The following is a 22,437-nucleotide window of genomic DNA, read 5'->3' on the forward strand; positions in this document are numbered from 1 at the left end:
GCCCTTCCTGTGCCCCTTCTTACTTTATAAAGGGATACACCTCATATGGGTTCTATAGTCTGCCATGATGCCCTATCCTTTCCTCCAGAGCAGTCTTGGACAGAGGATCCCTAGGAAGTCTTGCCATTACTGATATGCTCATTCTCATATCCATTTTCATTCTCTCTCTCTCTCTTTCTCTCTCCCCCCTTTTTTCTTCCCTCTCCTCTCTGTTTCTCCTATCAGGGCCCCCATAACTGTTCCTGAGGACCTTAGATTGTATTTGTATTCTTGTCTCTGTAGCTTGATAGGGTTTGTCCAGTGCTAATGCGGTGAGGGAATAGAGTCCACAGGGACACAGCGGACCACCTCTCTCTCTCTCACACTTCCTCACAGCCCAAACTCACAAATAGAGCCTTAGAGCAGCTATGGGAGCCACAGGGTGCAATGAAACCCTTTGTGGGGCTAGCTCTGATCAGAGCATAAACTTAAGGGTGTGCTCTACCCAGTGTCAAGAATCCACTTTTTACAGGGATTCCAAGAACATTGAAAAAAATCACTTTTCTTATAATGCTCAAAGTAAAAGAACAGTAAATAAACATAAAACACTATATAATCAGGTAAAAGCTGGGACAGAGACAGGAACGGTGTGGTTAAGCAGTGCAGACTCCAAAGCAGGTTTCATCTAGACATAGGATTTGTGAAAAGCCTGCTGGGAAGCAAGAGCACACCTCCGACGATTCCTGAGACAGAGCATCCACAGACAGCAGCAGAGGCATGATATGCCGCTCCAGTTTCGACCATGGCTCCCCGTGTACCCAACAGTGTAAATACACCACGGTCTCTGCTCCAGGCTCTCAGTTAAGACAAGTACAAAACAAATCAGAAGGTACTTTGTGCTTAGGATTGTGACTAGCACTCAAGATGATTTGAGTAGGCCGAGGAAAAAAGTAATTCCAACTCTGGTCCTAAGTACAAAGACCATCGGGAGTGGGAGGGGACAGGACTTCACAGTGGAAACTGAGGAGCAGTAACAGGAGGTCAGTCTTGGGAGAAAGGGGTGGAGAAAGACTAGGCTTGAAGGAAGGATTAGGGGCAAAAGAGAGGGTGGGGCAAGTAGGCTCCGCCTTCTGTTCCCGGTGTTCCAAGTCTGCCAAGGTTTTCGGCGTCCCGGGGAGACAGGTGAGCCCGAGCTCCTGGGACCTCTACAAGGGGCGGGGCGCAGGCCGTGGGAGTCGGGCTGGTGTGGGCGGAGAGGGTCTGCGAATTCTTGCAACACTGAGTTCAGGAAACTGGCAGGGTGTTTACCTGGTGTGAGCTGTCTTGAGATTGACTGTTGCTGTTTTCTGAGAGAAAAGGTGTCCCTTTTCTTATCAACTCTCCAGCCTCCGTGCTGGCAGGACACTTGAAATCTGAGATGAGTGATTTACAGGAGGAGGCTTAGGTCAGGACTCTACGTGGGGTGTAGAAAAGTCACATTATGACCACTCGTGGTTGCTCTAGGCCTTTCTAAGATTCTTCCCCACTTACTTGGTATCCCTGTGGCCTTGTTGTGTCTGGGTTCACATTTTCCTCCATCCAGAGCATGGGCTGGCTCAACTGTGGCTGACAGCAAACGCTCAGGCTGACTGGTAAGTGATGAGTAGTACTCTTCCTAGAGTCATATTGGGGGCCCTCTGGCTGGGAAGAGAAAAATAGAGGTCTGACCTAACCAGGAAAAGGGCAAAGCTTGGTCCATCATATGGATTCCAGAGATTCCTGTGTGCACTGAGGCCACAGGTGAAGGAACCCCTGAAGGGAGACCCTCACTCCAGTCTCAGGAATCGAGAGCCCAGAAAGTCACAACAGTCAAGCTTGCTGCAAACACACGAGGTTTTAATGGCACACAAACCAGCATGCTGAGGTCGAGACCCATACACCACGCAGGGGTAGAGGAGTCCGACCACGACCCTATTTTCCAGCAGGCTTTATAAGGGGAATTAGGCCATCTGGCCAGGGGCTGGGGCCCATGTTCTCAGGGCAGTCATTATTATTTTTTTATTCTTCACAGGTAAGGTGGCTGGCCCTGGATCCAGCATGGTGTAGTTGGGAGCTAAAACAGAGACTTCAGGGAAGAGAGAGAGAGAGCAAAGAATGCAGGCAGCGCTATGAAACACTACGTTCATCTGTTCATCTGCGAGTTGAGAATCAGAACTGAACTAATTTCCCAGCTTTCCAAAGCAATAACCTATAATAATAGGAGACAATAATGGAGCTGCCAGAGGCCCTGAAGATCATTTGTTTCAGACTGAATTGAACACTGGGAATCCAAATAGAAGAGCATAATACTTTTACTTTGGGGTCTGGCACTACTGCAGTGCTGATCACTAGCTAACACACAACTGTGTGTCTTTCTGCAGGTGCCCTGGGAGGGGCCATGGTGCCAAGACAGTTGTTGGGGAAACTGAAGCAGCCATTTCTCTTCCTGAGCAGTGCCTCCCTCCTCCTGGGGCTGGCTTTACTGGTCATACAGTCTGATGTCGCCCCTGTTGCTTACTTCTTCCTCTGCTTGGCTGGCTTTTGCTTTGTTGCTTGCCTCCTGGCCTGTGTTATGGAACGATGCTCCCGATCGATGCCAAGCTCCAGGCAGACTGAGAATCCAGAGGCCTCAGGCCAAGCGCAGTGAGTCGATGGGAGATGGGCAGGATGACGGGAAGACACGCAAGGCCCTCGTTCCCTCTGTGCCCATCCTTTCTTAAGCATAGACTCTGCTTTCCTCTGTCACTGGTATCATTAAGAGCAATGGTCAGCAGACAATAGAGAGGTCTTTTGCAAGAATGGTGGAACAGAAAAAGGGGGTCTTCTTTCAGGTACCCACTAACGACCATATTTCTTCTCCCACAGAGACAATGGAGCTTTTGAGGTGCCAACCTATGAACAGGCTGTAGAGGTGATGGATTCACAACCACAGAGCCACCTCCAAGAGCTGGAGCAACCACCCCCTTACAGCAGTATCATAATATCCCCAGGAGTTGAGGGGGCACAGCCTAGCCAACCAGACAGTCCCAGCACAGGCAGTCTGAAAAGGCGAGTGGGCTCAGAGGGGACAATGACTGCCAGAGGAAACCCTGGAAGAATTCTTCGACTTAGGGGTCCACGAGTTGTGGCCACTGCTCCTGATCTGCAAAGCATGAGAGTGGCCCCCAAACTGGAGCCTAGTACTCCACCTCCTGCCTATGAAATCAGTTTTGCTCATGCTGATGATGACAGTGTTTTCTATGAAGATAAATGGATACTTCCCTAAGTGGTGCCCTCAGAACCTGTGCACTCATTTGCCCAGCATTTCCTAGTGTCTATTGGATCAGAAACTGGTTTTACCCGGACATCACAATCGAGGCCTTCAAAGCAGCGGGGAGTCGGGCTGTGGCATGTCGTTCACAGATAAATGGCACACCTAGATTCTTCTGGAAACATTCTGGAACCTATCTGATGACCAGTATTTCCAGAGTAAGGTGGAAGATGAGAAAGAGATAAGTTACCAAGAGAAGCTGGAGGGATACCTCTGAGTGACTGCTGTGTTTCTTCTATTGTAGACACCAAGTCTCCCTGAGATTCCTGATGGGGTATTACCTACCAAGATAATGAGAGCTTCTAAGGTTGAGGGGAGCTGAATAGTTTGCACAAGAACGGGATGCTAGTAAAAACATAAAAATAACTCGAATCAAATTCCAATTCCAGTGCCTCCTGTTTTCAATACCAAGCAGGCAATCCGCATTACTTTATAGCCTTGTCAACTGGTAGATAAGAGAATGAGAGGACACTTGTGTAGGAAAAGCGCGACCACGAGCTGCCCCAGCCTGGGAGAAGAGCGCCTCCTAGTGCTTTCCGTCTTCCCTGCATCCTGGCCCTGGAAGTTCAAGGCGAACAAGGATAACAAGGGAAGCCCAGCCCCTTTGGTCTCTTGTAGTTACTTCAGGAGGGGTCGGAGGAACCAGGGGAGGGGGCTGCGGTTTCCGCGGGAATCGATAGCCAATCAGGTCCCCGAGTAGGAGAACCCTCGCTCTTTTCCCGCCCCTTCCCGTTCCTTCTAGCGCCTCCTCTCTTCCCATTGGGCTGTGCGAGCCTCAGCGAGCAGTGTGCGCTTGCGCATGTCCCGGCGTGGGTGGGGCTTGCTGGCGTCGGGCGGAGCCGTGCGCAAGCGCGGCGCGGTGGGAGGCTGGGGGAGGGATGCGGGGGCTGGCGCGGCCCAGCGTTTGTTTGTTTTGTGGGTGGTGCGTGTGCAGCCCGGGAAAAGCTGGAAATGGCGGCGCCGAGCGGGAGGTCGCAGTCCTCCCTGCACAGGAAGGGGCTGATGGCGGCTGACAGGAGGAGCAGGTGAGGAGGGCAGAGGAGGGGAGGCGGCCAGGCGAGCGGCGCGGCTTCTTGGCCTGGTGCCGCGTGTACAGGGGCTGCAGCAGCCTCCCTTTGTCCAGCGCAGAGGAGTCTATGAGAGCGATCTTGTCCGTCCCGCGCTACTTCTCGCCTGCGGCATCTCACCTTTTCCAGAGATGCTCCGGCTTTTCCTTCCAGTTCTTAGCTGAGGACTTAAACTCATTTCTCTTTAAAAACCAGAGACTTCGCAGCTCGGCCTTGGGCGCATTTGACTTGGATTGACTATCTCGTGCCCTGCACTGCTTTCTCATATAATAGATGTTTGTCAGAGAGTTCCACACAGGTTTGGGGGATTTGAATCCTTTGAGAGGATTAGATGGTTCCCGTTTCTCCGCCTCCTCCGTCAGTTTCGATGAAAACATTGCACAGGACGACACAATTTTATTGTTTCCTGTCCAGACCTCTAACATTAATATAGAAACGGGAACTCTTACAGGACACGGAATCAAAGCGTTAGAAACCTCTCGGTGTTCTTTTTCTCCATTCCACTTTTCATGGGTGCCCTAAAATTCCAGGTGACTGGAAACTTCGGGAAAGTTCATATTTTAAGCCTGGTAGTTTGAGATAAAAGGAAGTGGCAGGTGTGCGGAGTAGGTGGAGCCTCAGATAAAACACGGTGACGACTGCTTCGTTAAAAATTCAAGCCTGGGACATAAGAGGATTTAGAACTGGAGTCAGTAAATTGTACCTGAGGATGCAATTGTCTAGAGAAAAGCCCCCTCCCCTTTATTTTTTTGCAAGGGTGTCCTAGTGCAGGGCCAGCATTTAAAGGCTACAAGGCTGTAATCCTGGCATCCTGATGCCTGAGGCAAGAGAATCAGAAACTGAAAATGAGTTTGGTCTCCTGGTCTAGTCCTGTCAAAGAGAATGAGGTGTTGGGGGAGAGGTCAGGTGCCCTCTACAGGAAACCGGAACATGGCTAGCCAACTGAAACTGGAGAGAGCAGTAGAGTGGAAGTCGAGGAAATGAAGCCGCTTAAGAAATGGATCTTCCTAATGACCTAAGAACTCTGCTCTACCATTCATTATATACCTAATGATAAACCCAGCTAACAGCTGCTGTATTCATTTTAATTTAACCAAGGTCCTGTATTTATCCCCATTACTGTGTTGTCTTGTAAGGTGATTCTTAACTGAGGTTTTAAATTCATGTAGAGCATGAATTTTAAAACCTCAGTTAAAATTCTAGTGAATTTTGAAATAGCAGGTACATTCTGAATATTTACTCTGCGTCAATACCTCTTGCTAATGCAGTTTCTCAGGACCCTATTTTTCCATCTAACTGTGGCCTGAAAGGACTTAAAGGAGCCTTTATACAAGGGGCATTCGACCAGTGCGTGGTATTTCAGTGATTGAAGGTGCTTACTTGTGCTCCTATATTTTACCTGCATTGAAATCGGGATTCATCTAAAAATCTCTGATGTATAAAGTCAACTGTTACACTGTCACTCCATTGTCATCAGACTTAAGCATTTTTTCATACTAAATAAGATCAGGGAGATTCATTGGACACATAAAGGATGTATATTGGAAATGGTATTCACCATTCTTGAGCATAAGCAGGTCTCTTTACAAATTTGAGAGGAAAAACTATGGAATCTTTTAAATACATTTATTGCTGGGAACTAAATTACCAAGATAATTTAACCATTGCTTACACTGTCCTTGTGATTACAATTTATACCGTGTTCACCATTAGTATCTACCTTCTGTGGCTTTCACTCAGTTTCACTTACCCATACCTTGTAGGATTTTTGATCACTTTTTAGTATTAGTTTATCATGGAAATGTAAGATATTTTTGATATTTATGTGAGCCATCTAGAGCAAGTGTGTGTGTCTTAGAGATATGGGTGTTAGCTTTAGGTTTTTATTACTTTATTCCTGTCCTAAGATCATTTTCAACTTAGGTTCGATTTCTAAGATAAAAAGTATGTCATGTTTTCTGAACACTAAAGCTTGTCTGTCAGAGAAGTGTTTCTTCTCTTGGATGTGTTTGTGCTTCTTTATATTAATTTGACCAAGTTGGCTCTTTGCTCTCCTAATCAGATCATTATCTCAGATAGTCTGATGCAAACATTCTCTAGAGAATTATACCTTATGTCCTTAGGGTCAGCATATTACTGCATAGTACATTCTGATGTAAAGAGATTTAACAAAATGTGCCTTGTGTGTGCTTTTTATCCACTTCTCTTCTGTGTTCAGGCTTACGCTTGAAAGTCCCTGTGTCTGCCTTCTTTCTGTAGGATTTTGGCAGTGTGTGGAATGCATCCTGACCACCAGGAAACACTGAAAAAGAATCGAGTGGTGCTGGCCAAGCAGCTGCTGCTGAGCGAGCTGTTAGAACACCTCCTAGAGAAGGACATTATCACTTTGGAAATGAGGGAGCTCATCCAGGTATCTGGGTGGGGAAGGCTCCAGGAAGATAAACTGGTCTGAGGCAGGCTTGGAGAAGGGTGTGCTGAGGAAGAGGAATGCCCTTGTCCGGCTTGAGAGTTTGATAGAAAACCTTGTCTGTGCATTCTCACTCTGTAAAGAGGAATTGCAAAGATGAATGAGCACGCTACTCTAGGAACCTCACGTGGAAAAATAGCATTACAGCTAGATAAATATAATTTAGTATTGTTTTCCTGTTCCTTAGGCCAAAGGGGGCAGTTTCAGCCAGAATGTGGAACTCCTCAACCTGCTGCCAAAGAGAGGACCCCAGGCTTTTGATGCCTTCTGTGAAGCCCTGCGGGAGACCAGGCAGGGTCACTTGGAAGACTTACTGCTCACAACCCTCTCAGATATTCAGCACGTACTCCCACCGGTATGAAGCCCTAGGACTGTAGCCTGGGGTGGGTTAGTTTGTCCAGAAAATATATAGAGCAAGGGGTGTGGGAAAGAGAAACTTGATTTTAGTTAAGACAGAACCATCTCTCTGAGGTCATGGTGAGTCTTTTGATTTCTTTCAGTTGAGCTGTGACTATGACACAAGTCTCCCTTTCTCGGTGTGTGAGTCCTGCCCTCCTCACAAGCAGCTCCGCCTATCCACAGGTGAGAATGAAAAGGACAAAAGGAACCTCCCACGTTGACTTAACCTGCTTTTCCACTAGTATCTGACTTTTCCCTAAAAGTGAGACGAATTTCACGACAGGAACAGGGCCTTATGAATTTTGACAGGCAAGCAAGATTGGTTTGGTTAGAGGGATATAAATTGGATCCATTCCCTTCCATCATATGTAGTATTCTTCAAAATAATTGGCTTTTTTTGTGTACCTTATGGAGATGGAAAATGCAATTTACTGTGTATGATTTGAGTTGCCTTCTCTGTAAAGCCAAACAAGAAAAGCAGGGATGTAGATTCAGGGCTCCCTGTCTGCAGTGAGGTGACTAGAACCAGGCTTGTCTCAGAAGCACTTTCTACCACTCAGCAAGTTGAGTATCTACTGTTTGAAGCCATGGGGGGGGGGGGGGGCGGGGGCTAGTGATGAACAGAAGCCAACAGGGTCTGTGCAAGCGTTGAGCTTACATGTTAGAGGAAATAAACGTTAAAGCCTACATTTAAAGTGTGCCCTACAGTTAAAATGACTAATTAATGAAGTTACAGGAGCAGTGCTGAAATGTGTACTAACTTTTGGCATTCTCCCACAGATGCTACGGAACACTCCTTAGATAATGGTGATGGTCCTCCCTGTCTTCTGGTGAAGCCATGCACTCCTGAGTTTTACCAGGCACACTACCAGCTGGTGAGTTTACATAATTTCAAGAAGAGAGGAGGGGACTGAGAGGCTTTCCTGGTCTTCTGAGTGTTTTGCTGCTTTTGCCCTTGTGAGAATGTCATCGATGACTGATGCCTTCTGTGGCTTCTCCTTGTTACCTAGTGTGATTTAAAAAAAAAAAAATACAGGAGGTTGGATTTGGGGAGTTGTCTGCCTTTGGGATGTGGGTTATTATTTGGGGTGTGTTTTGAAATTTTTGATCTTGTAGGGTAACGACATTGCCTGTCATCAAGAAGCTCCTGGTCTAATTGGCCTCCTCCTTCTAGGCCTATAGGTTGCAATCTCAGCCCCGTGGCTTGGCACTGGTGCTGAGCAATGTGCACTTCACTGGAGAGAAAGACCTGGAATTCCGCTCTGGAGGGGATGTGGACCACACTACTCTAGTCACCCTCTTCAAGCTTTTGGGCTACAATGTCCATGTGCTACATGACCAGACCGCACAGGTACTCGAGGCTGGAAAGGCTGACATGTATATTGGGTGGGCTGCACTTGGGGGCTGAGTGCTTCTGTTCCTCTTGTTCCTGCTGGATGTTTCTCACTGTTGTGCTGCTTCCTGCGATCTAGTAAAAGGAACTAGGGCCAGCCAGTTTCTGAACATTGCTGTCTCAGGGTAACTGAGATTTCATGGAGTTAGAATAGTACAGGGAGGCTTGGGTTCCCACATGTATGTGTTAAGAAACCTGACTCCCGGTCACTCAGGAAGTGAGGAGACACCGAGATCCATCCAGACAAACTCCAGAAGGGTATTTATAAATCAGGCTATGCAGGGATTTACTTTATAGTTGATACGATTACTTGAGACCAGTTATTGTTTAAATCATTACTTCTGCTAGATTCAGTAGATTGCAAGTAGAAAAATACATGTAAATCCTATTCAGAGACAGACTAAGTCAGTGTTGAATTGTTTTAGGCTAGGTTGCTCCTGTACAGTCACACGTAAGCAGTTAGTTATGAGTTGTCCTTACTGACTTGTTTTTGAGTATCACTGGTGGATCAAGACCAGCCTCCTTTACATAGTAATTTGAAGGGCAGCCCAGGCTACATGAGACCTTGTCTTTTATAAACAGATGAGTAAATAAATTCCCTTTGTTCCCTTGCAGTAGAGGATCGTGGTTTTGTGTTGAAAGTTTATTCTGGTCATCTTGGCTGTCCCACTTCTATCTTGGGTGTGGTCAGTTTCATAAAGTGTGTGCCTCAGTGCTGTTCCTGACATGGTGCTCTTCCCAGCTTGCCCATAATTGCCCATTTAAAATCCATCTGTTCTTGCTTCAAAGCCATGGCTGGGGTTGAAGTTGTGGCTTGGTGGTTACACAGTATATGCAAAGCCTTGAATATAATCTCCTCCAAGGAAAGTGGGGGGAGGCATAGCAAGACCAAACTTTTCCATCATCAAGGGGATTGAAGTATTTAGCTTGTCCTCCTCAGTAACTGTTGAGGGAACTGGAGGGTCACCTAACAAGCTTTGTGCTATGTTTGGTTTCCAAGGGTATGGTCTGTCTTTTCCTTATATTTTTCTAGGAAACTATTCTGTTATGGTTTTCTAAATGTATGTTGTTGACAGTGAATCTTAGATGCCTGATAAAGGATTCCATTCTGTTTCACTAATAGAGTGGAATACTGCTGGTTTTTCATTTTATTTTGTTTTGTTTCTGAAATATTCAGGAAACTTGATGAATCCTTTATATAGGCCATTTCCATTTTGGCTGTATTTAAGGCAGAGTCAAGGACTACTGAATTCTCACTCCCAAGTTGTACTGTCACATGGGTTGCAGTGAAACTAAATTTTGAGCACCTTGTAATTTCAGGACTGTTAAAACACACACACAAATTTAATTTAATGTGGTTCAGAATTCAAGGATAGATGTGGGGGGAGCTTTTAACATTAGTTCATCCCCCTATATTACTAATAGAGCTGGAGCTTCTATTCTTACAAGAGCTGAGAGTATAAATAACTTGAGTAGATGAGGTCAGAAGAGTAAGTGCAGTGGGTGGAACTCACAGAGGCAGTCTAAGCAGAGGGAGCAGTGTATAGATAAGATGGACATTCCTAAGCCAGGTGTTTGCTGTGAATACAGGACTTTGCTACAGTGGGAATACAGTGCAGAATTCTCTTTTCCTGTTGGACTTATCTAAAAAGACTACTTTTTAAACATACAGTATGTGGCAAACAGAAACACAACCAAGAAATCTAAGATCCTCCTTTGTATCATTATTATTCGTTTTGACTAGTAATTCCCTTGAAGTAAAAAAAATAGTATAACTAATTATGGAGATTCCTCCCCCCCCCCCATTGGTGCTGAAGAGAACACTAACTAGTGTTCTTACCACTTAGTTATGTATTCAGGGTCTGTCATCAAATATGCATTGTATCTACCTTGAGAGGTAACTTGACTCTTGAATCATAGTTTAGCACATTTGGAAGTAGAGATGTGTTCTAAGGTGGTAAATCTCATCCTCACCACATGCTGTTGTTTTTAATTTGCATTTGGGTTACAGACAACTGGGAGACTGTAAGGACATTCTGTGGGTCATCCCTGGAAAATATAGCTATCTATACAGCTTTGCATTTATCTGTAGATGATATACCATTCATATAGCCTCCAGTCCCCAGCTAAAGAATAACCAAGAGCTATAAACACTGCTATTTATATAAGTACTATACTTTTATAATCAATCAATCAATCAATCTGCAGCTCCTATTTTAAGCTATGTCATGTATGGAAAAAAAAATCCACCCAAATAAGTAATCTACATTTGTTAAATGATTTCTCTTTATTCAGTGACAAAGTATGTATGTTCTCTTAGCTTAATAGTCCTCCTTTTTACTGATATAATAAGCTGCAAGTTTAACATGGCCAGGGGTGTGTGTGTGTGTGTGTATGTGTATGTGTGTGTGTGTTAATTTTTATTCCATTCTTCAAGCGAAATTAACTTTTAACTGTCTCTAGAATACTCACAGCTATTCATTCTCTTCAAATAAATTCATAGTATTTATAACAAATACTATGTTATAGGTTGCTTCTGCTTACCCAAAAAATATGTCTCCTTTCTCACCAAAACCAGTTTCACCATTTCCAGTTATTACAAGGGTATACAAGCAGAAGTATCCGAGCAGGCCAGGTATGATCATGAGTGTTGGTGATCCTATACCAGCTTAGGACACTAAGGCAGAAGAAGCACTTGAGAGGTCAAGGCCAGTATGGGTTTTATAATAAGTTCTGGCTTAGCCTGAGCTATGTAGTTTGTCCCTGTCTCTAAACAAACAAACAAACAAACAAAAAACAAAGAACAAATAAATTTTAAAATGTCAGATTTAGGGGGAGGGTTTATTACAGTAATGTGCTGAAGCTCAGCTTTTCACATATTGACAAGTTAGGCGCCTTTAAAAGCTCCAGAACATTGACAAGTGAGCAGCCTGTTGAGAGTGGAGAGGATGGTAAATGTGAGTCTTGTGTGCTGTGACTATTCTGCCTATAGCAAATTCATGTTCATTTTATTTCTTTAAAATTTGTAATAAGATGAACTAGCATAATGATGGGCTCTTTTCTTTCTGTCCACTGCAAGTGGAAGGAAGGCTTGAACTGGGCCTCTTCAGTTGCAAAGGGAGGACCTAGGTCTAAAAACTGTAATGGATACTATGTAGTTTTCTTTCAAAAAACCAAATTCTGAACTTGCTGGTATCTGTATAGTTAATCAATGAAGATAAAATTCTTAAGTCGCACCCCAGGTTGAGCAATAATAAATTTCTTTAAACCAATACTGTAATTATTACTCTATCAGACATGTTTATTATAATAATGGAGGATCTTTGAAGTATGTGATTAGATTTACGGTGATTCTTTCTTTGCAATATTCCACTTAACTGTCACAAACTAAGAGACAATTTACTTGTAATGATTTTCTCATAAAGAGAAAAGTGGATGTTAGAGGGAAAGTTAAAATCTTTTGTTGTAATATATGAATTGGGTTTCCCAACTAAATGGATCTGATCTCAGATCCATATGTAAAGTCTTCCCTATATGGAGGATCATCACAGCTGCTTCTCATGAGCAATGGATCTTGTGCAGACATCATTGTGGCACACTTAGAATCAGACAGATACTAGATAAGTCCTGCTGTTCTCCAGTCTTGAGACTAGATCCTGTGTCAGAGCAGTCTATGCTCTTATAGCTGAGAAAGTTCTGTCTCCTTATGTACAAATGGGCTGAGGGCTTGGGAATGAGTCATAGTTGGCACACTCAGGGTAACTTCATGTTTGTTTGTTTTCTTAACATGTATTTATGTGTGTTGACATGTGTTTAGGGGTGTGTGTGTGTGTGTGTGTGTGTGTGTGTGTGTGTGTGTGTGCGCGCGCGCGCATGCATGTGTGTATGTAGAGTCCCTAGGGTTGATGTTAGGACTTTGCTTTCTACCTTACTTGTTGAAGCAAGGTCTCCCAGTTGAACCCAGAGCTTGCTGGTGTGATTAGTGTAGCTATCGAGCCAGCTTGCTCTAGGAGTTCCTCTGTCTCTGCCTTCCAGGTGTTAGCATTATAGTCACAGTCCTGTGCTCACCCAGTATTACTCAAGTACACTTTACCCACTGAGCTGTCCCCACACACACACACCATGTGGCTTATTTGGGAACTCACTTTAATACAGGAGTTCTTAATCACTTCAATGAACTCGGGACTCCATATTCAGAGTTTGATGTCTGAAGTCATTTGCATTTTTCTTGTGAATATATAGTTTTCTTTAGCCTTTCAGAGAGTTTATGTGTTACCAATGATCACAGGAAAATGGAGGAAAATACCTTTATCTTCCAGTAGATTGGGTTTCATTGAAGCAAGGCAGAGATTAATTCAAACATCAGAGGTTGATGCTGGCTACAGTGAACAATACTAGCAGGTGTCTCTGTCTTCTAGGAAATGCAAGAGAAACTTCAGAATTTTGCACAGTTACCTGCACACCGGGTCACAGACTCCTGCGTAGTGGCACTCCTCTCACATGGTGTGGAAGGTGGCATCTATGGTGTAGATGGCAAACTGCTTCAGGTGTGTATAATTTTGTGTCCTATCTGTACACCTGTATTAGCTACTTTTTCCTTGCTGTGACCAAATACCTGGCAGGAAGCTTCTGAAAGGAAGAGTAACTTTGGCTTACGGCTTGAAGGCACACAGTCCGTTGTGGCAGTGGGGACTTAAGGTGGTTTGTTCAGCCATGTCATCTGAAGTTTTGATACTGCTGAACATAGAATATCTTCATTGTTTTCAGGGGTAGTTAATTTTTTTTTATAATCATCAATGCTAAGAACACTGATTAATATGAATACATAGCATAAAATGGCAGATGTATGTTTTGAACTGTTTCAGAAATTGTTGGAAAAGCAATCCCAAACCAAAATCCATTCAATAATTTTTTTATGAAACTCAATTTAGCAATTCAAAAAGCAATTTTTAAGACCAAACTTTCTAACAGTACAGTCCAAAAATTCCAATCTTATATGTCTATGCTAACAAATGCTGATAGAAAAGTATTAAAAGTGTGTTTTCTATAATTAGACCATTAGCTTCGCTAAAGACAAAACTCTTTGTCCAATAAAGACACTATAGGAATCTAAGCTAAGTATTTAAGCCTGCTTTACTGGAACATGCAGTGCCAAGTACACATGTTACATGTTCATAACTAAGGCTGAAATGAAGCCACACAATAGAACAAGCACAGGAGCATTTCAGATTCATTATGCATTTGATTTTAAATAAGACACCTGAACAGATCACCTTTAAACATAGCCTGTCCCTGGTTCTCTTTAAGACTTAATGGGCATCTCATAGTGAAAAATATATTTCTAAGAATCTTCTAAGTTTTAGCTGTTTCAACACTGATCAAAAGTATAAATTTAAAGTATTATGAGTCTGGCGTTAAAACCTGTAACAGAGAACCAGTTACACTCAATATACGGTGGCAGAGTACACATTTCTGTTCCAGAAAGTAAGCAATGGGACAAATGAAGTGGACAGAAACTGCCCTGAAGCCCCTGAGTGAATGACAAACCCAGCTCAGCATCTGGGGTTCTTCATTGCAGCGTTTGCTCCAGCTAACATGAAAATCTTGCTCCTTGCAGCTTGGCATGTGGCTTATGTGGCCTCTTTGCTTCACTTGGTGCCAACAGCTTTCCGTATCTGGGGTCCCATGTATCTGGTTTCTCCATATATGATGTCTTTGTTTACATCTTAGCAGTCACTTTCTGTTTTACCCACTCAGGAGTTCTATACAGGGATCCAGCCTTACTGAGGCTACACATTGCCTGGCCTCTTGGCTTTCTGGAGCCTTGGTGTAAGTCTCTGATTCTACCTCCTTCTCTGCTGCCAGCTTGAGATGTAGCCCGGCTACAGCAGCCTCTGGCTTTAGCTGACCCTCGGAAAATACTTCCCTGGGTAGCCTGTATCCAGGCGACACCTAAAGATTATTTTTTCAGGCACTCTGTTATTATTTTTTAGGACACACCTAAAGATTATTTTTCAGGTACTCTGTTTTATGGAAATTTGTACCCTCAACCCTGTAACTCTTGATTGGGATCTTTTCCCCTAGTTTCCCTCTTTCCCATTGTCCAATGTAGAGTTCAATTTTTGCCTTAATGGCTGTGATAGAACTCTCTCCCATGATGTCTGGGACTGGGCTCTAGTTATCCTCAAGGACAAGTTTCCTAGAGCCTTTGACACCTGAGAGTCTGAGGCATTCTGGTAAATAATAAAGAATTTCTACCCTGTCCTTCATTTTAACCAAGCTCAAGGGCCTTTCTTCATGAAAGTGCATTTTTATATCTTTATGCTGTACACTTCACTCACTGTAATGGTGGGTAAGTTTAGTGAGCAATAGGTCACTATGGTGACCCATGTCACACAGCCTGAATGTTATGGTAAAATATACTCTGCTAAATAAATTAGTCCATTATTTAAATTCAACCTCAAGTTTTCAGAATATAGACGACTGCGTCCAATTCCTCACCAAAGTAGGACACAAGCTGAGTTCTCATTAAAGTCCTTGATCTGTTCTAGGATCTATTGAGCCTAGCCTGTGTCTTCATTTTTCTTAATTAACACTTGGGTGTCTTGAAAACCCACTAAAATTGCCCCTGAAGCCCTGCTTAGAGCATTCTGGGCTTTTTAGCCTGCAGCTTCTAATTCTCCCATATTCCTCCAACAAACTAGTTCCAATGGCCTATGAACCATGTGGAAAGATTATGGCTGTATTGACCCCAAACTGGCATAAGTTTTCAGTATTGGTTTTCTTGGACTGAGACCAAAAATTCTTAACGAGAAACAGTTTGTTTTGGCTCCTTGTTTGACAATATAAGCCCCCGTGGCAAGAAGCCAGCTCTCCAGTGGAGACAGGAGCAGTAGGCTTCTTGTATTTGGGTAAATTGTGTAGCATAAAAGAAGAGATGCTGGCATGTCTGGCTTTCTTTGCCCCAACCCTTTCAGTCTGGGTTCCAGGTCTTTCCTCCTCAGTTAATTCTTTCTGGAAATTCAATACCCTCAAAAATAAACTAAGTGTATCTCCCAAGTGACTGTAAATCTAGTCCAGTTGACAAGATCAGCTATCTCCCTACCTTTCAGATGAAGGTTGAATTTGTATGTGTTAGACTTCAAGAGGTCTCACTGGCTACCTAACTTCCCCTCTCCCTTATTTGTTTCTGGTAGCTCCAAGAGGTTTTTCGACTTTTTGACAATGCTAACTGTCCAAGTCTACAGAACAAGCCAAAAATGTTCTTCATCCAAGCATGTCGTGGAGGTGAGTGCCCTGGCAAACCAGCACCTGGGTGGTGGCTCCTGGGCAGCCTCCACCAGCTCTCACTTTCCTGTTTGCTCCTCTCAGGTGCTATTGGATCCCTTGGGCACCTCCTTCTGTTCACTGCTGCCACCGCCTCTCTTGCTCTGTAAGTGTCTCCCAATGCATGGGGTGTGCTAGGACTTGGGCAGCCCATGGCTCTCAGTCTGACCAGCTCTCTACACCTCCATGGCTGTCAGGAATCTCTTATCAGTGTGTGCTCTTTTCCTAAGAACTTGGCTCTTCTCTGCTTATTAACTGCAATGTACTTTTTATTGTTTTTCATTCCAGTTAAGGATTTCTGCTTGACTCTTCCAAATCTTCCTTCTCTTACCCTTGCATTTTCTCTCTGTGCCATGTTCACGCTCCCATGCGCTTGCCTCCTTTCTTTACCATTCTTGGAGCATGCAGGAGAACAGTACAGACCTCATGTCTGCATCATGTCTGCCTCGGACTCTCCTGAGCTGCTTCGATCCTCTTGCATGCAGTGTCTTCTACCCCTTTAAGAGCCAGGCCTGTGTAACATGGCTCAGAAGACACATAGGCCTCCTTCTCATCTAGAGGAAAACAGTAGTAATTAAGAATCTAAATTTGGAATCAGATTGTGACTCTACTGCTTAATAATTATGTAAAGTTAGAGAAGTCGCATCACATCCCTCTACTTTATTTCCTTCTTATAAACTGTGTGTAGTCAACTTCTTTAAGCTGTTGTGATGATTATCAAAATTGGCACCTAAGAGCTTTCAGGGTAAATGTGGAAAGAAAGCCAGTCACAGCTGCTACAACCTGGTCAGCATCCTCCCTGGGTTAAAGTTTGTATTATCCAAACATGCAGGTCCCTAATGTTTCCCTGTGTATCACTGCAGAGTGTATTTTAAAGTCTTGCAATGACTGTAAATTCCATCACAGAAGCAGAAGGAAATGTCTAGCTAGTATATGGATTACTAGGGAAGTTAAAGCAAGTGTGTGTGGAGCATCTTGAGTTTAAATCTCATGCCAGGATGAAATTTGTGTGATAGCAACTGTACAAGTAAGAGTATGCAGCAATGAGGTGATCTTGTCTGAGGCTCATTTGACAAGGCTTTTGTAGCTGCAGAAAGACTTAACTTAAACCGTGCATACATGCTTTATACAGGTGTGAAGAGAGCCTTTCCCAGAAAAGGGATGGAACACATGACAAACACAACATTATAAAATTTATCTTCTAAGTGTATAGTGTGCCACCATTTAGCATTATCCACCCACCCCAACTATATAATATATTTGCCGTGCTCAAATATACAAGGCTAAGCACCTCTATAAGTGATGAAGTGAGATGTGGCTGATCGTAAGCTGTTAATCTAGCTAATTACAAACCTTTAGTCATAGCTGAGATTTTGAGCTTTAACGGATAATACTTTGTGAGCTTAACTATGAAATTAATATGGTGCATTTTTCCAGGAACGTTACCGTGGAAGGGGAGCTGCGCTAAGAAAAGAACATGTGAGGGAGGGCAAGCATTTTTCATTCATAGATGTTTCTCTAGGCCCAGAGCACTGCTGTACACACACAGTAGCACTTAGAAGTTTTGAGTGAAAGAGGAATTGTATGTCTAGAAATGGGCAGTGATGTAGAAAGCAGTTGTGAAGAGAAGGTGGAGAATGTTTATTGATTAATATGCCTGAAACTTGAAGGCAAGAGGTAAGCTCTCCATCGCTTAAAGGACATCCTTAGCCTGGTCTAGATGGCAGTAACAACAATGCAGACCATTTTCTTCCTATCTCAGAAGTGTATGTAGTGCTGGAGTTGGAGGAAGAAATTGCTCTTTTTCTGGAGTAATTTTTGTTGCACTTAATCCAGTGTCTAAAATCAGGCCCATTAAAGTATGACATGAAGCTGAGGCTTCTCTAAAAGTTCGAGTTTGCCAGTCTTTCCAAAATACAATGATTGACTCCCAAGCTAGAAGGATAAGCTCAATAAGAACATAGTGTTTAACTCAGTGTGCCCCTAGATCTTAGTAAGAGACAGTGCCTGATAGGTACATGAACAATACTTTAAGAAAAAAAAAATTTGCCGGGCGTGGTGGCACACGCCTTTAATCCCAGCACTTGAGAGGCAGAGGCAGGCGGATTTCTGAGTTTGAGGCCAGCCTGGTCTAGAGAGTGAGTTCCAGGACAGCCAGGACTACAGAGAGACCCTGTCTGGGGGGGTGATTGAGTCAGTGAATCTTGGTCCTTTTCCCAAAATTCTTCAGGCTTTGGTTTGTCTTGCATGCAGGGCGTCCTGTGAAAAGGTGATCTTGGGTTTGATGTGCTGACCTGTTGATGTTCACGCTGTCAAACATATGTAACAAACATATGCCTGCTATGTCCTTCCTAACTCTAAAATAAACAGCAGCTTGTTCATTTTTTAGGAGAAAGTACTCAAATTTGTTTTTCTAATTTTAAGTTCTTCCATTTTTGAACTTCTCTAAGTTTGTCTACAAACTTAGTAAGCAAGTAAGAAAAGTTTTAGAAGTTTGAAAAACACTGTGAGAACCTCTGATCACACCTACTCTCATTTTTTTAAACTGATAACATAGTTTAAGGTTGTAATTTTAATATAGAATATGAATAGTAAGCAGACTTGTTTTTTTCTTCTAGGACTAAATACCACAATTTATTGTCTAATACGGGGGGAGTGTAATTTCTGTACATTATGCTAACTGAACAAGTTAATGCGACTGTCCTAACTGCATTTGCACTTAATGCTGAATAGGAATATAGGTACATGGGCCTGGCCTTTAGAAGTTACCCCTCCAGCAATGATACATGTTTAGAAAGTAATAACTTTTTAATTTTTTTTTTTAATTTTATAGCTACAGGTTGGAGGCAACAGCTAAAAATGGCTCTTCAGTCGCAATTGTAGGGACTTTGACAGATCTATAAAAGATGGAAGAAAGTAACATTTTTGTCTCTTCTGTTGGTCTTTTTGCAGATGAGACAGATAGAGGTGTCGACCAGCAAGATGGAAAGAACCACACACAATCCCCTGGATGTGAGGAGAGTGATGCTGGCAAAGAGGAGTTGATGAAGATGAGACTGCCTACTCGCTCAGACATGATATGTGGCTATGCTTGCCTTAAAGGTAAGAGTGCAAAAGGTTAGACTGTCCTGGATGTGGGGTTTATTTCCTTTTGTTTTGTCTTCATACTGAAGTCTACTTCATACTAGAGAGGGTAGAAAAAGGACTAGAAGTCTGACTTTGTGAAGCTTGCCCATGACCTTCACACCTCTGGTTGTAGGTAATGCTGCCATGCGGAACACCAAACGGGGTTCCTGGTACATTGAGGCCCTCACTCAGGTGTTCTCTGAAAGAGCTTGTGACATGCACGTGGCCGACATGCTTGTTAAGGTAAGTCCGTTCCAGCTGCCTCCACAAGCCTTTGCGTCTCCATACTGTTGCCTTCTTGCCTTGCACACTTTTTTCATCTACCCTTTTGGTTGGCCTGTACATGGAAGCACAAAGTGATCTCGGACTTTGGACCATTGGTTCTGCCTTCCCAGGTGAATGCCCTTATCAAGGAGCGTGAAGGCTATGCCCCTGGCACAGAATTCCACCGATGCAAGGAGATGTCTGAGTACTGTAGTACTCTGTGCCAGCAACTCTACCTGTTCCCAGGCTACCCACCCACGTGATGCCGCCTGCTATTCCTGCTGTTGGAGGCCACTGGACCACTGGGGGCACAATGGAGACTTCTCTTCAGAATGGTTTTTGTTCTGTCTACCCTCTCAGGGATATGAGATTCTCCCAGGCTTGTTTCCTGTCAGCCATCTCTGTCTTTGGGTATGAAACATAAGGATGGCTCCTCCGGTGTCGTGTTCTCTACCTATAGAGCCAGCTCTGAATGGATGTGTTACCAGAAGCATTTTAGCTACAGCCTAGAAAATGACATTGTGAACACAGTATTATTGTGGGAAGAGGGCATTTGGATTTCTCAATGTTTGTGATATTTTTGTTCCCAAGGCATCTTAGGAGTACTTGGATCATAGCTTTTTTTTTTTTTCCTAAATCAGTTAAGGAGTCTCAGAGATCATCTCCTTTTTTTTCCATATCTACAACCTCATTTTTCCCACAGTGGAGATTTGGAAGATGTCCCAATTTAATGTAGGTGTTTTCATCTGTCATGAAGGGACAGATGAGATCCTACTACTTGCGAAGTTTCTATGCATACCTTTAAGTTCAGGCCCTAGGTGAAGGACAGTCCCTCAGCCTTTCCATTGGTTCCTTTGTGTTCAGTGCACCCAGCCTTTGAACAGAGCCTAGGGTCTGTATGCCATGACACTGGAAGTCATAGAAATTTCCCTGGTCATGCTTTGTTTGAACTGTCACTGAATGAACCTTATCGGGCATAACTACATGAAAATGCAGTGACAGCTGAGTGTGCTGTGTCTCACACTATCACCCGTCATCAGGATGTCTCTCCTTCCTTACTGTGGCTTCTGCATGCACTTACACTGTACTTGACGGCTGGCCTCCAGGGTCTCTCTTGCTTTGTACTGGTTCCCCTCTTTACCTTCACCATTCGCTGCTTCTGCCAAGTCTGTGAAGCCGTCCTTTGTAGGATGTTTCTTGCCACTTACGCTGTACTGTAGTTGCTTATTCTTTCTGCCTTCTGCTTCAGCGTGAGGCTTCTTTGGTTTTCTGTGGCAGCGTCTCCCTTCTCATTGTTTCTCTGTGTTTTAGTGGGGATAGTACCATATGTGATATAACCTAGAAGCACTTGTCTCTGCTCTTATGAAACTTGCTTATTCTTGAAAACCTTCTGCATTTCCATTTTTTCCTCTCTTCCAATTTATTCTCCATGTAACAGAGTAGTTTGGTTTTTAAAATATCTGGTGATGTCATTCTCTTGCTTAGAACACTAGCTTCCTGTTACGCTTCATCTAAAATGCAAATTCTTACACCCAGCTTACGAGATCTGGCTCATACCTTCCCTTTGGATCTCATTAAATGGTGATTTCTCACTATGCTCCAGCCCCTCTTAGGTCCTCATCTCCGTCTTGCAGGTGTTCTGAACTCTCCTTTGGCTAGTCTCTGATTTTTGAGTCTGGCGGAGGCCTCTTGACCATGCTGCCCATGCTGTCTACTGTGCCTCCTTATGAGGGCATCATGTTGGTCTCTGTTGTGCTTACTGCAGGCTGTAATGGCACTTTTGCTTGTTTCACTTGTTCCCTCTGAGGCTGAATGCTCCAAGAGAGTGGGAACTGTGCTTCTTACTTACTGATATCCAGTAACTGGCACTTACTAGGTCTTCATGAATGTTTCCTGAGTAAAGGAAGGAGACCAGCAGCTAACCTTAGTTAGAGCCTACCTTTTGCAGTTTCTAAATTGCTATTATAGTGTACAGTTCAATTAGTATATGGGTTTTTTTTTCCAGGTGTTTTATTTTTATCCACTGTTTTGTTGTTGTTTTTTTATATTTTCTACATATCACGTGTGAGACAACTTCTTTCACATCTCCATAGTGCCCAGCAAATTTGAGGCCTATGGTAGTTGAGGTGCTCAACTAATGTTTGTTGTATGAACCAAGTGGTTTGAAGACTTGCTGCCAAATTCTGCCTTTTGGGTCAGTATAGGATGCATAAGTGGTAGAATCTTCACACTTCCCACTGCCAAGATTTTGTATTGCCATCAGGTGCCAAATAAATGTTGATACTTATTACTGATTTTGTGCCTGGTGTTTTTGTGGACACTCAATCTTCGGAAGCTTTGCCCCTTACACTGCATCACTTCTGCCCCCTCACAAGGCATGGTAAGATCACTCCTATTTTGCTACCACCGTCTTTCAGTATGCCCAGGTTGTGGACCTATCTTCATTGGCATAACCTGGGATTTCTAATAGTCAAATGGGCTACAGGAACAAGTAGTTGTTCTGGCATATTAGGTTATGGGGCAGGGGCTGAAATGGCAAGTAGAGCTAGAAAGAGGATGTAGAAGTGGGGAGGGTACTGGGATTCCGTTTTTCATTCAGCCCAAATTAAAGATTTTTCAAAGTAGACAAATATTTAGCAAATTCCAGGTTGGCCATGAAGAGATGTTAGCAATGAACTCTAAACTGGGGAATACTCGGAAACTCCACCAAAAAGCAGATGTTCAAGTTGTGGGCTAGGGAGGTTTGATGAGAACCAGGAAATTCTGTTGGAACATTGGAAAGTAAAGAGCTGCGGAAAGCTGCTGAGGGATGACAAGTGACTGCCAGCCAGCAGAGTAGAGAAGCATGCCTCCAGATAGAGGGAGTGCAGGTGGGGAGAGTGAGTGTTGGGAGCAAAGAAGCTTAGGGCCTGGGGAGACTGCCCAAAGTACTACAGTAACACAACATGCAGCTTGAGTGAGGGTGGTACAAAATTCTAGAAGGTAAGTGGACATAGGTACCCTTTTTCAAGATAGCAAGGACACTGGAGGTGTGGCAATTTGGAGAATTACAGAGCAGAGCCTGCCCAAGCCTGTCCATGTCCTTCCC

General features: G+C 43.7%; 2 protein-coding genes across 8 annotated transcripts; both read left to right on the forward strand.

Annotated features, from left to right (window-relative positions):
- The first annotated feature begins 1,066 nt into the window (after window positions 1-1,066).
- On the forward strand, window positions 1,067-3,690 carry Tmem139 (transmembrane protein 139). 4 transcript variants are annotated; one of them, XM_006505328.4, is made up of 4 exons: window positions 1,087-1,161; window positions 1,562-1,610; window positions 2,379-2,640; window positions 2,863-3,690. In XM_006505328.4, exons 3-4 carry the CDS (start codon window positions 2,396-2,398, stop codon window positions 3,260-3,262), a joined length of 645 nt encoding a protein of 214 aa, XP_006505391.1. In that variant the 5' UTR covers window positions 1,087-1,161; window positions 1,562-1,610; window positions 2,379-2,395; the 3' UTR covers window positions 3,263-3,690. The 4 variants fall into 4 exon arrangements, with proteins under 4 accessions (XP_006505390.1, XP_006505391.1, XP_006505389.1 ...); XM_006505326.4 differs by having other exon boundaries at window positions 1,088-1,161; window positions 2,030-2,640; XM_006505327.4 differs by lacking the exon at window positions 1,562-1,610 and having other exon boundaries at window positions 1,067-1,161; window positions 2,030-2,640.
- Window positions 3,691-4,036: 346 nt separating this feature from the next.
- On the forward strand, window positions 4,037-21,643 carry Casp2 (caspase 2). Of its 4 annotated transcripts, XR_377417.3 has the most exons (12): window positions 4,043-4,332; window positions 6,634-6,784; window positions 7,029-7,196; window positions 7,342-7,423; window positions 8,021-8,115; window positions 8,415-8,591; window positions 13,052-13,180; window positions 15,830-15,920; window positions 16,005-16,065; window positions 18,912-19,061; window positions 19,219-19,328; window positions 19,481-21,643. XR_377417.3 is itself a non-coding variant. In NM_007610.2 (11 exons), the coding sequence occupies exons 1-11, from the start codon at window positions 4,259-4,261 to the stop codon at window positions 19,610-19,612; spliced, it is 1,359 nt and encodes a 452-aa protein (NP_031636.1). In that variant the 5' UTR covers window positions 4,120-4,258; the 3' UTR covers window positions 19,613-21,643. The 4 variants fall into 4 exon arrangements, 1 of the variants encoding a protein (NP_031636.1); NM_007610.2 differs by lacking the exon at window positions 16,005-16,065 and having other exon boundaries at window positions 4,120-4,332; XR_377418.4 differs by lacking the exons at window positions 15,830-15,920; window positions 16,005-16,065 and having other exon boundaries at window positions 4,047-4,332.
- The last annotated feature ends 794 nt before the right edge of the window (window positions 21,644-22,437 follow it).

The sequence above is a fragment of the Mus musculus genome, chromosome 6 (assembly GCF_000001635.26).
Source record: "Mus musculus strain C57BL/6J chromosome 6, GRCm38.p6 C57BL/6J".
In the NCBI taxonomy this organism is placed as follows: domain Eukaryota; kingdom Metazoa; phylum Chordata; class Mammalia; order Rodentia; family Muridae; genus Mus; species Mus musculus.

Excerpts from the sequence above, each read along its gene's own strand:
- Tmem139 (XM_006505327.4), top strand. The coding sequence starts at position 2,396 with ATGGTGCCAAGACAGTTGTTGGGGAAACTGAAGCAGCCATTTCTCTTC. Across the intron at positions 2,641-2,862 it reads GAGGCCTCAGGCCAAGCGCA|AGACAATGGAGCTTTTGAGG; the intron begins GTGAGTCGATGG and ends CTTCTCCCACAG.
- Casp2 (NM_007610.2), top strand. The coding sequence starts at position 4,259 with ATGGCGGCGCCGAGCGGGAGGTCGCAGTCCTCCCTGCACAGGAAGGGG. Across the intron at positions 4,333-6,633 it reads GCGGCTGACAGGAGGAGCAG|GATTTTGGCAGTGTGTGGAA; the intron begins GTGAGGAGGGCA and ends TTCTTTCTGTAG. Across the intron at positions 13,181-15,829 it reads TAGATGGCAAACTGCTTCAG|CTCCAAGAGGTTTTTCGACT; the intron begins GTGTGTATAATT and ends TGTTTCTGGTAG.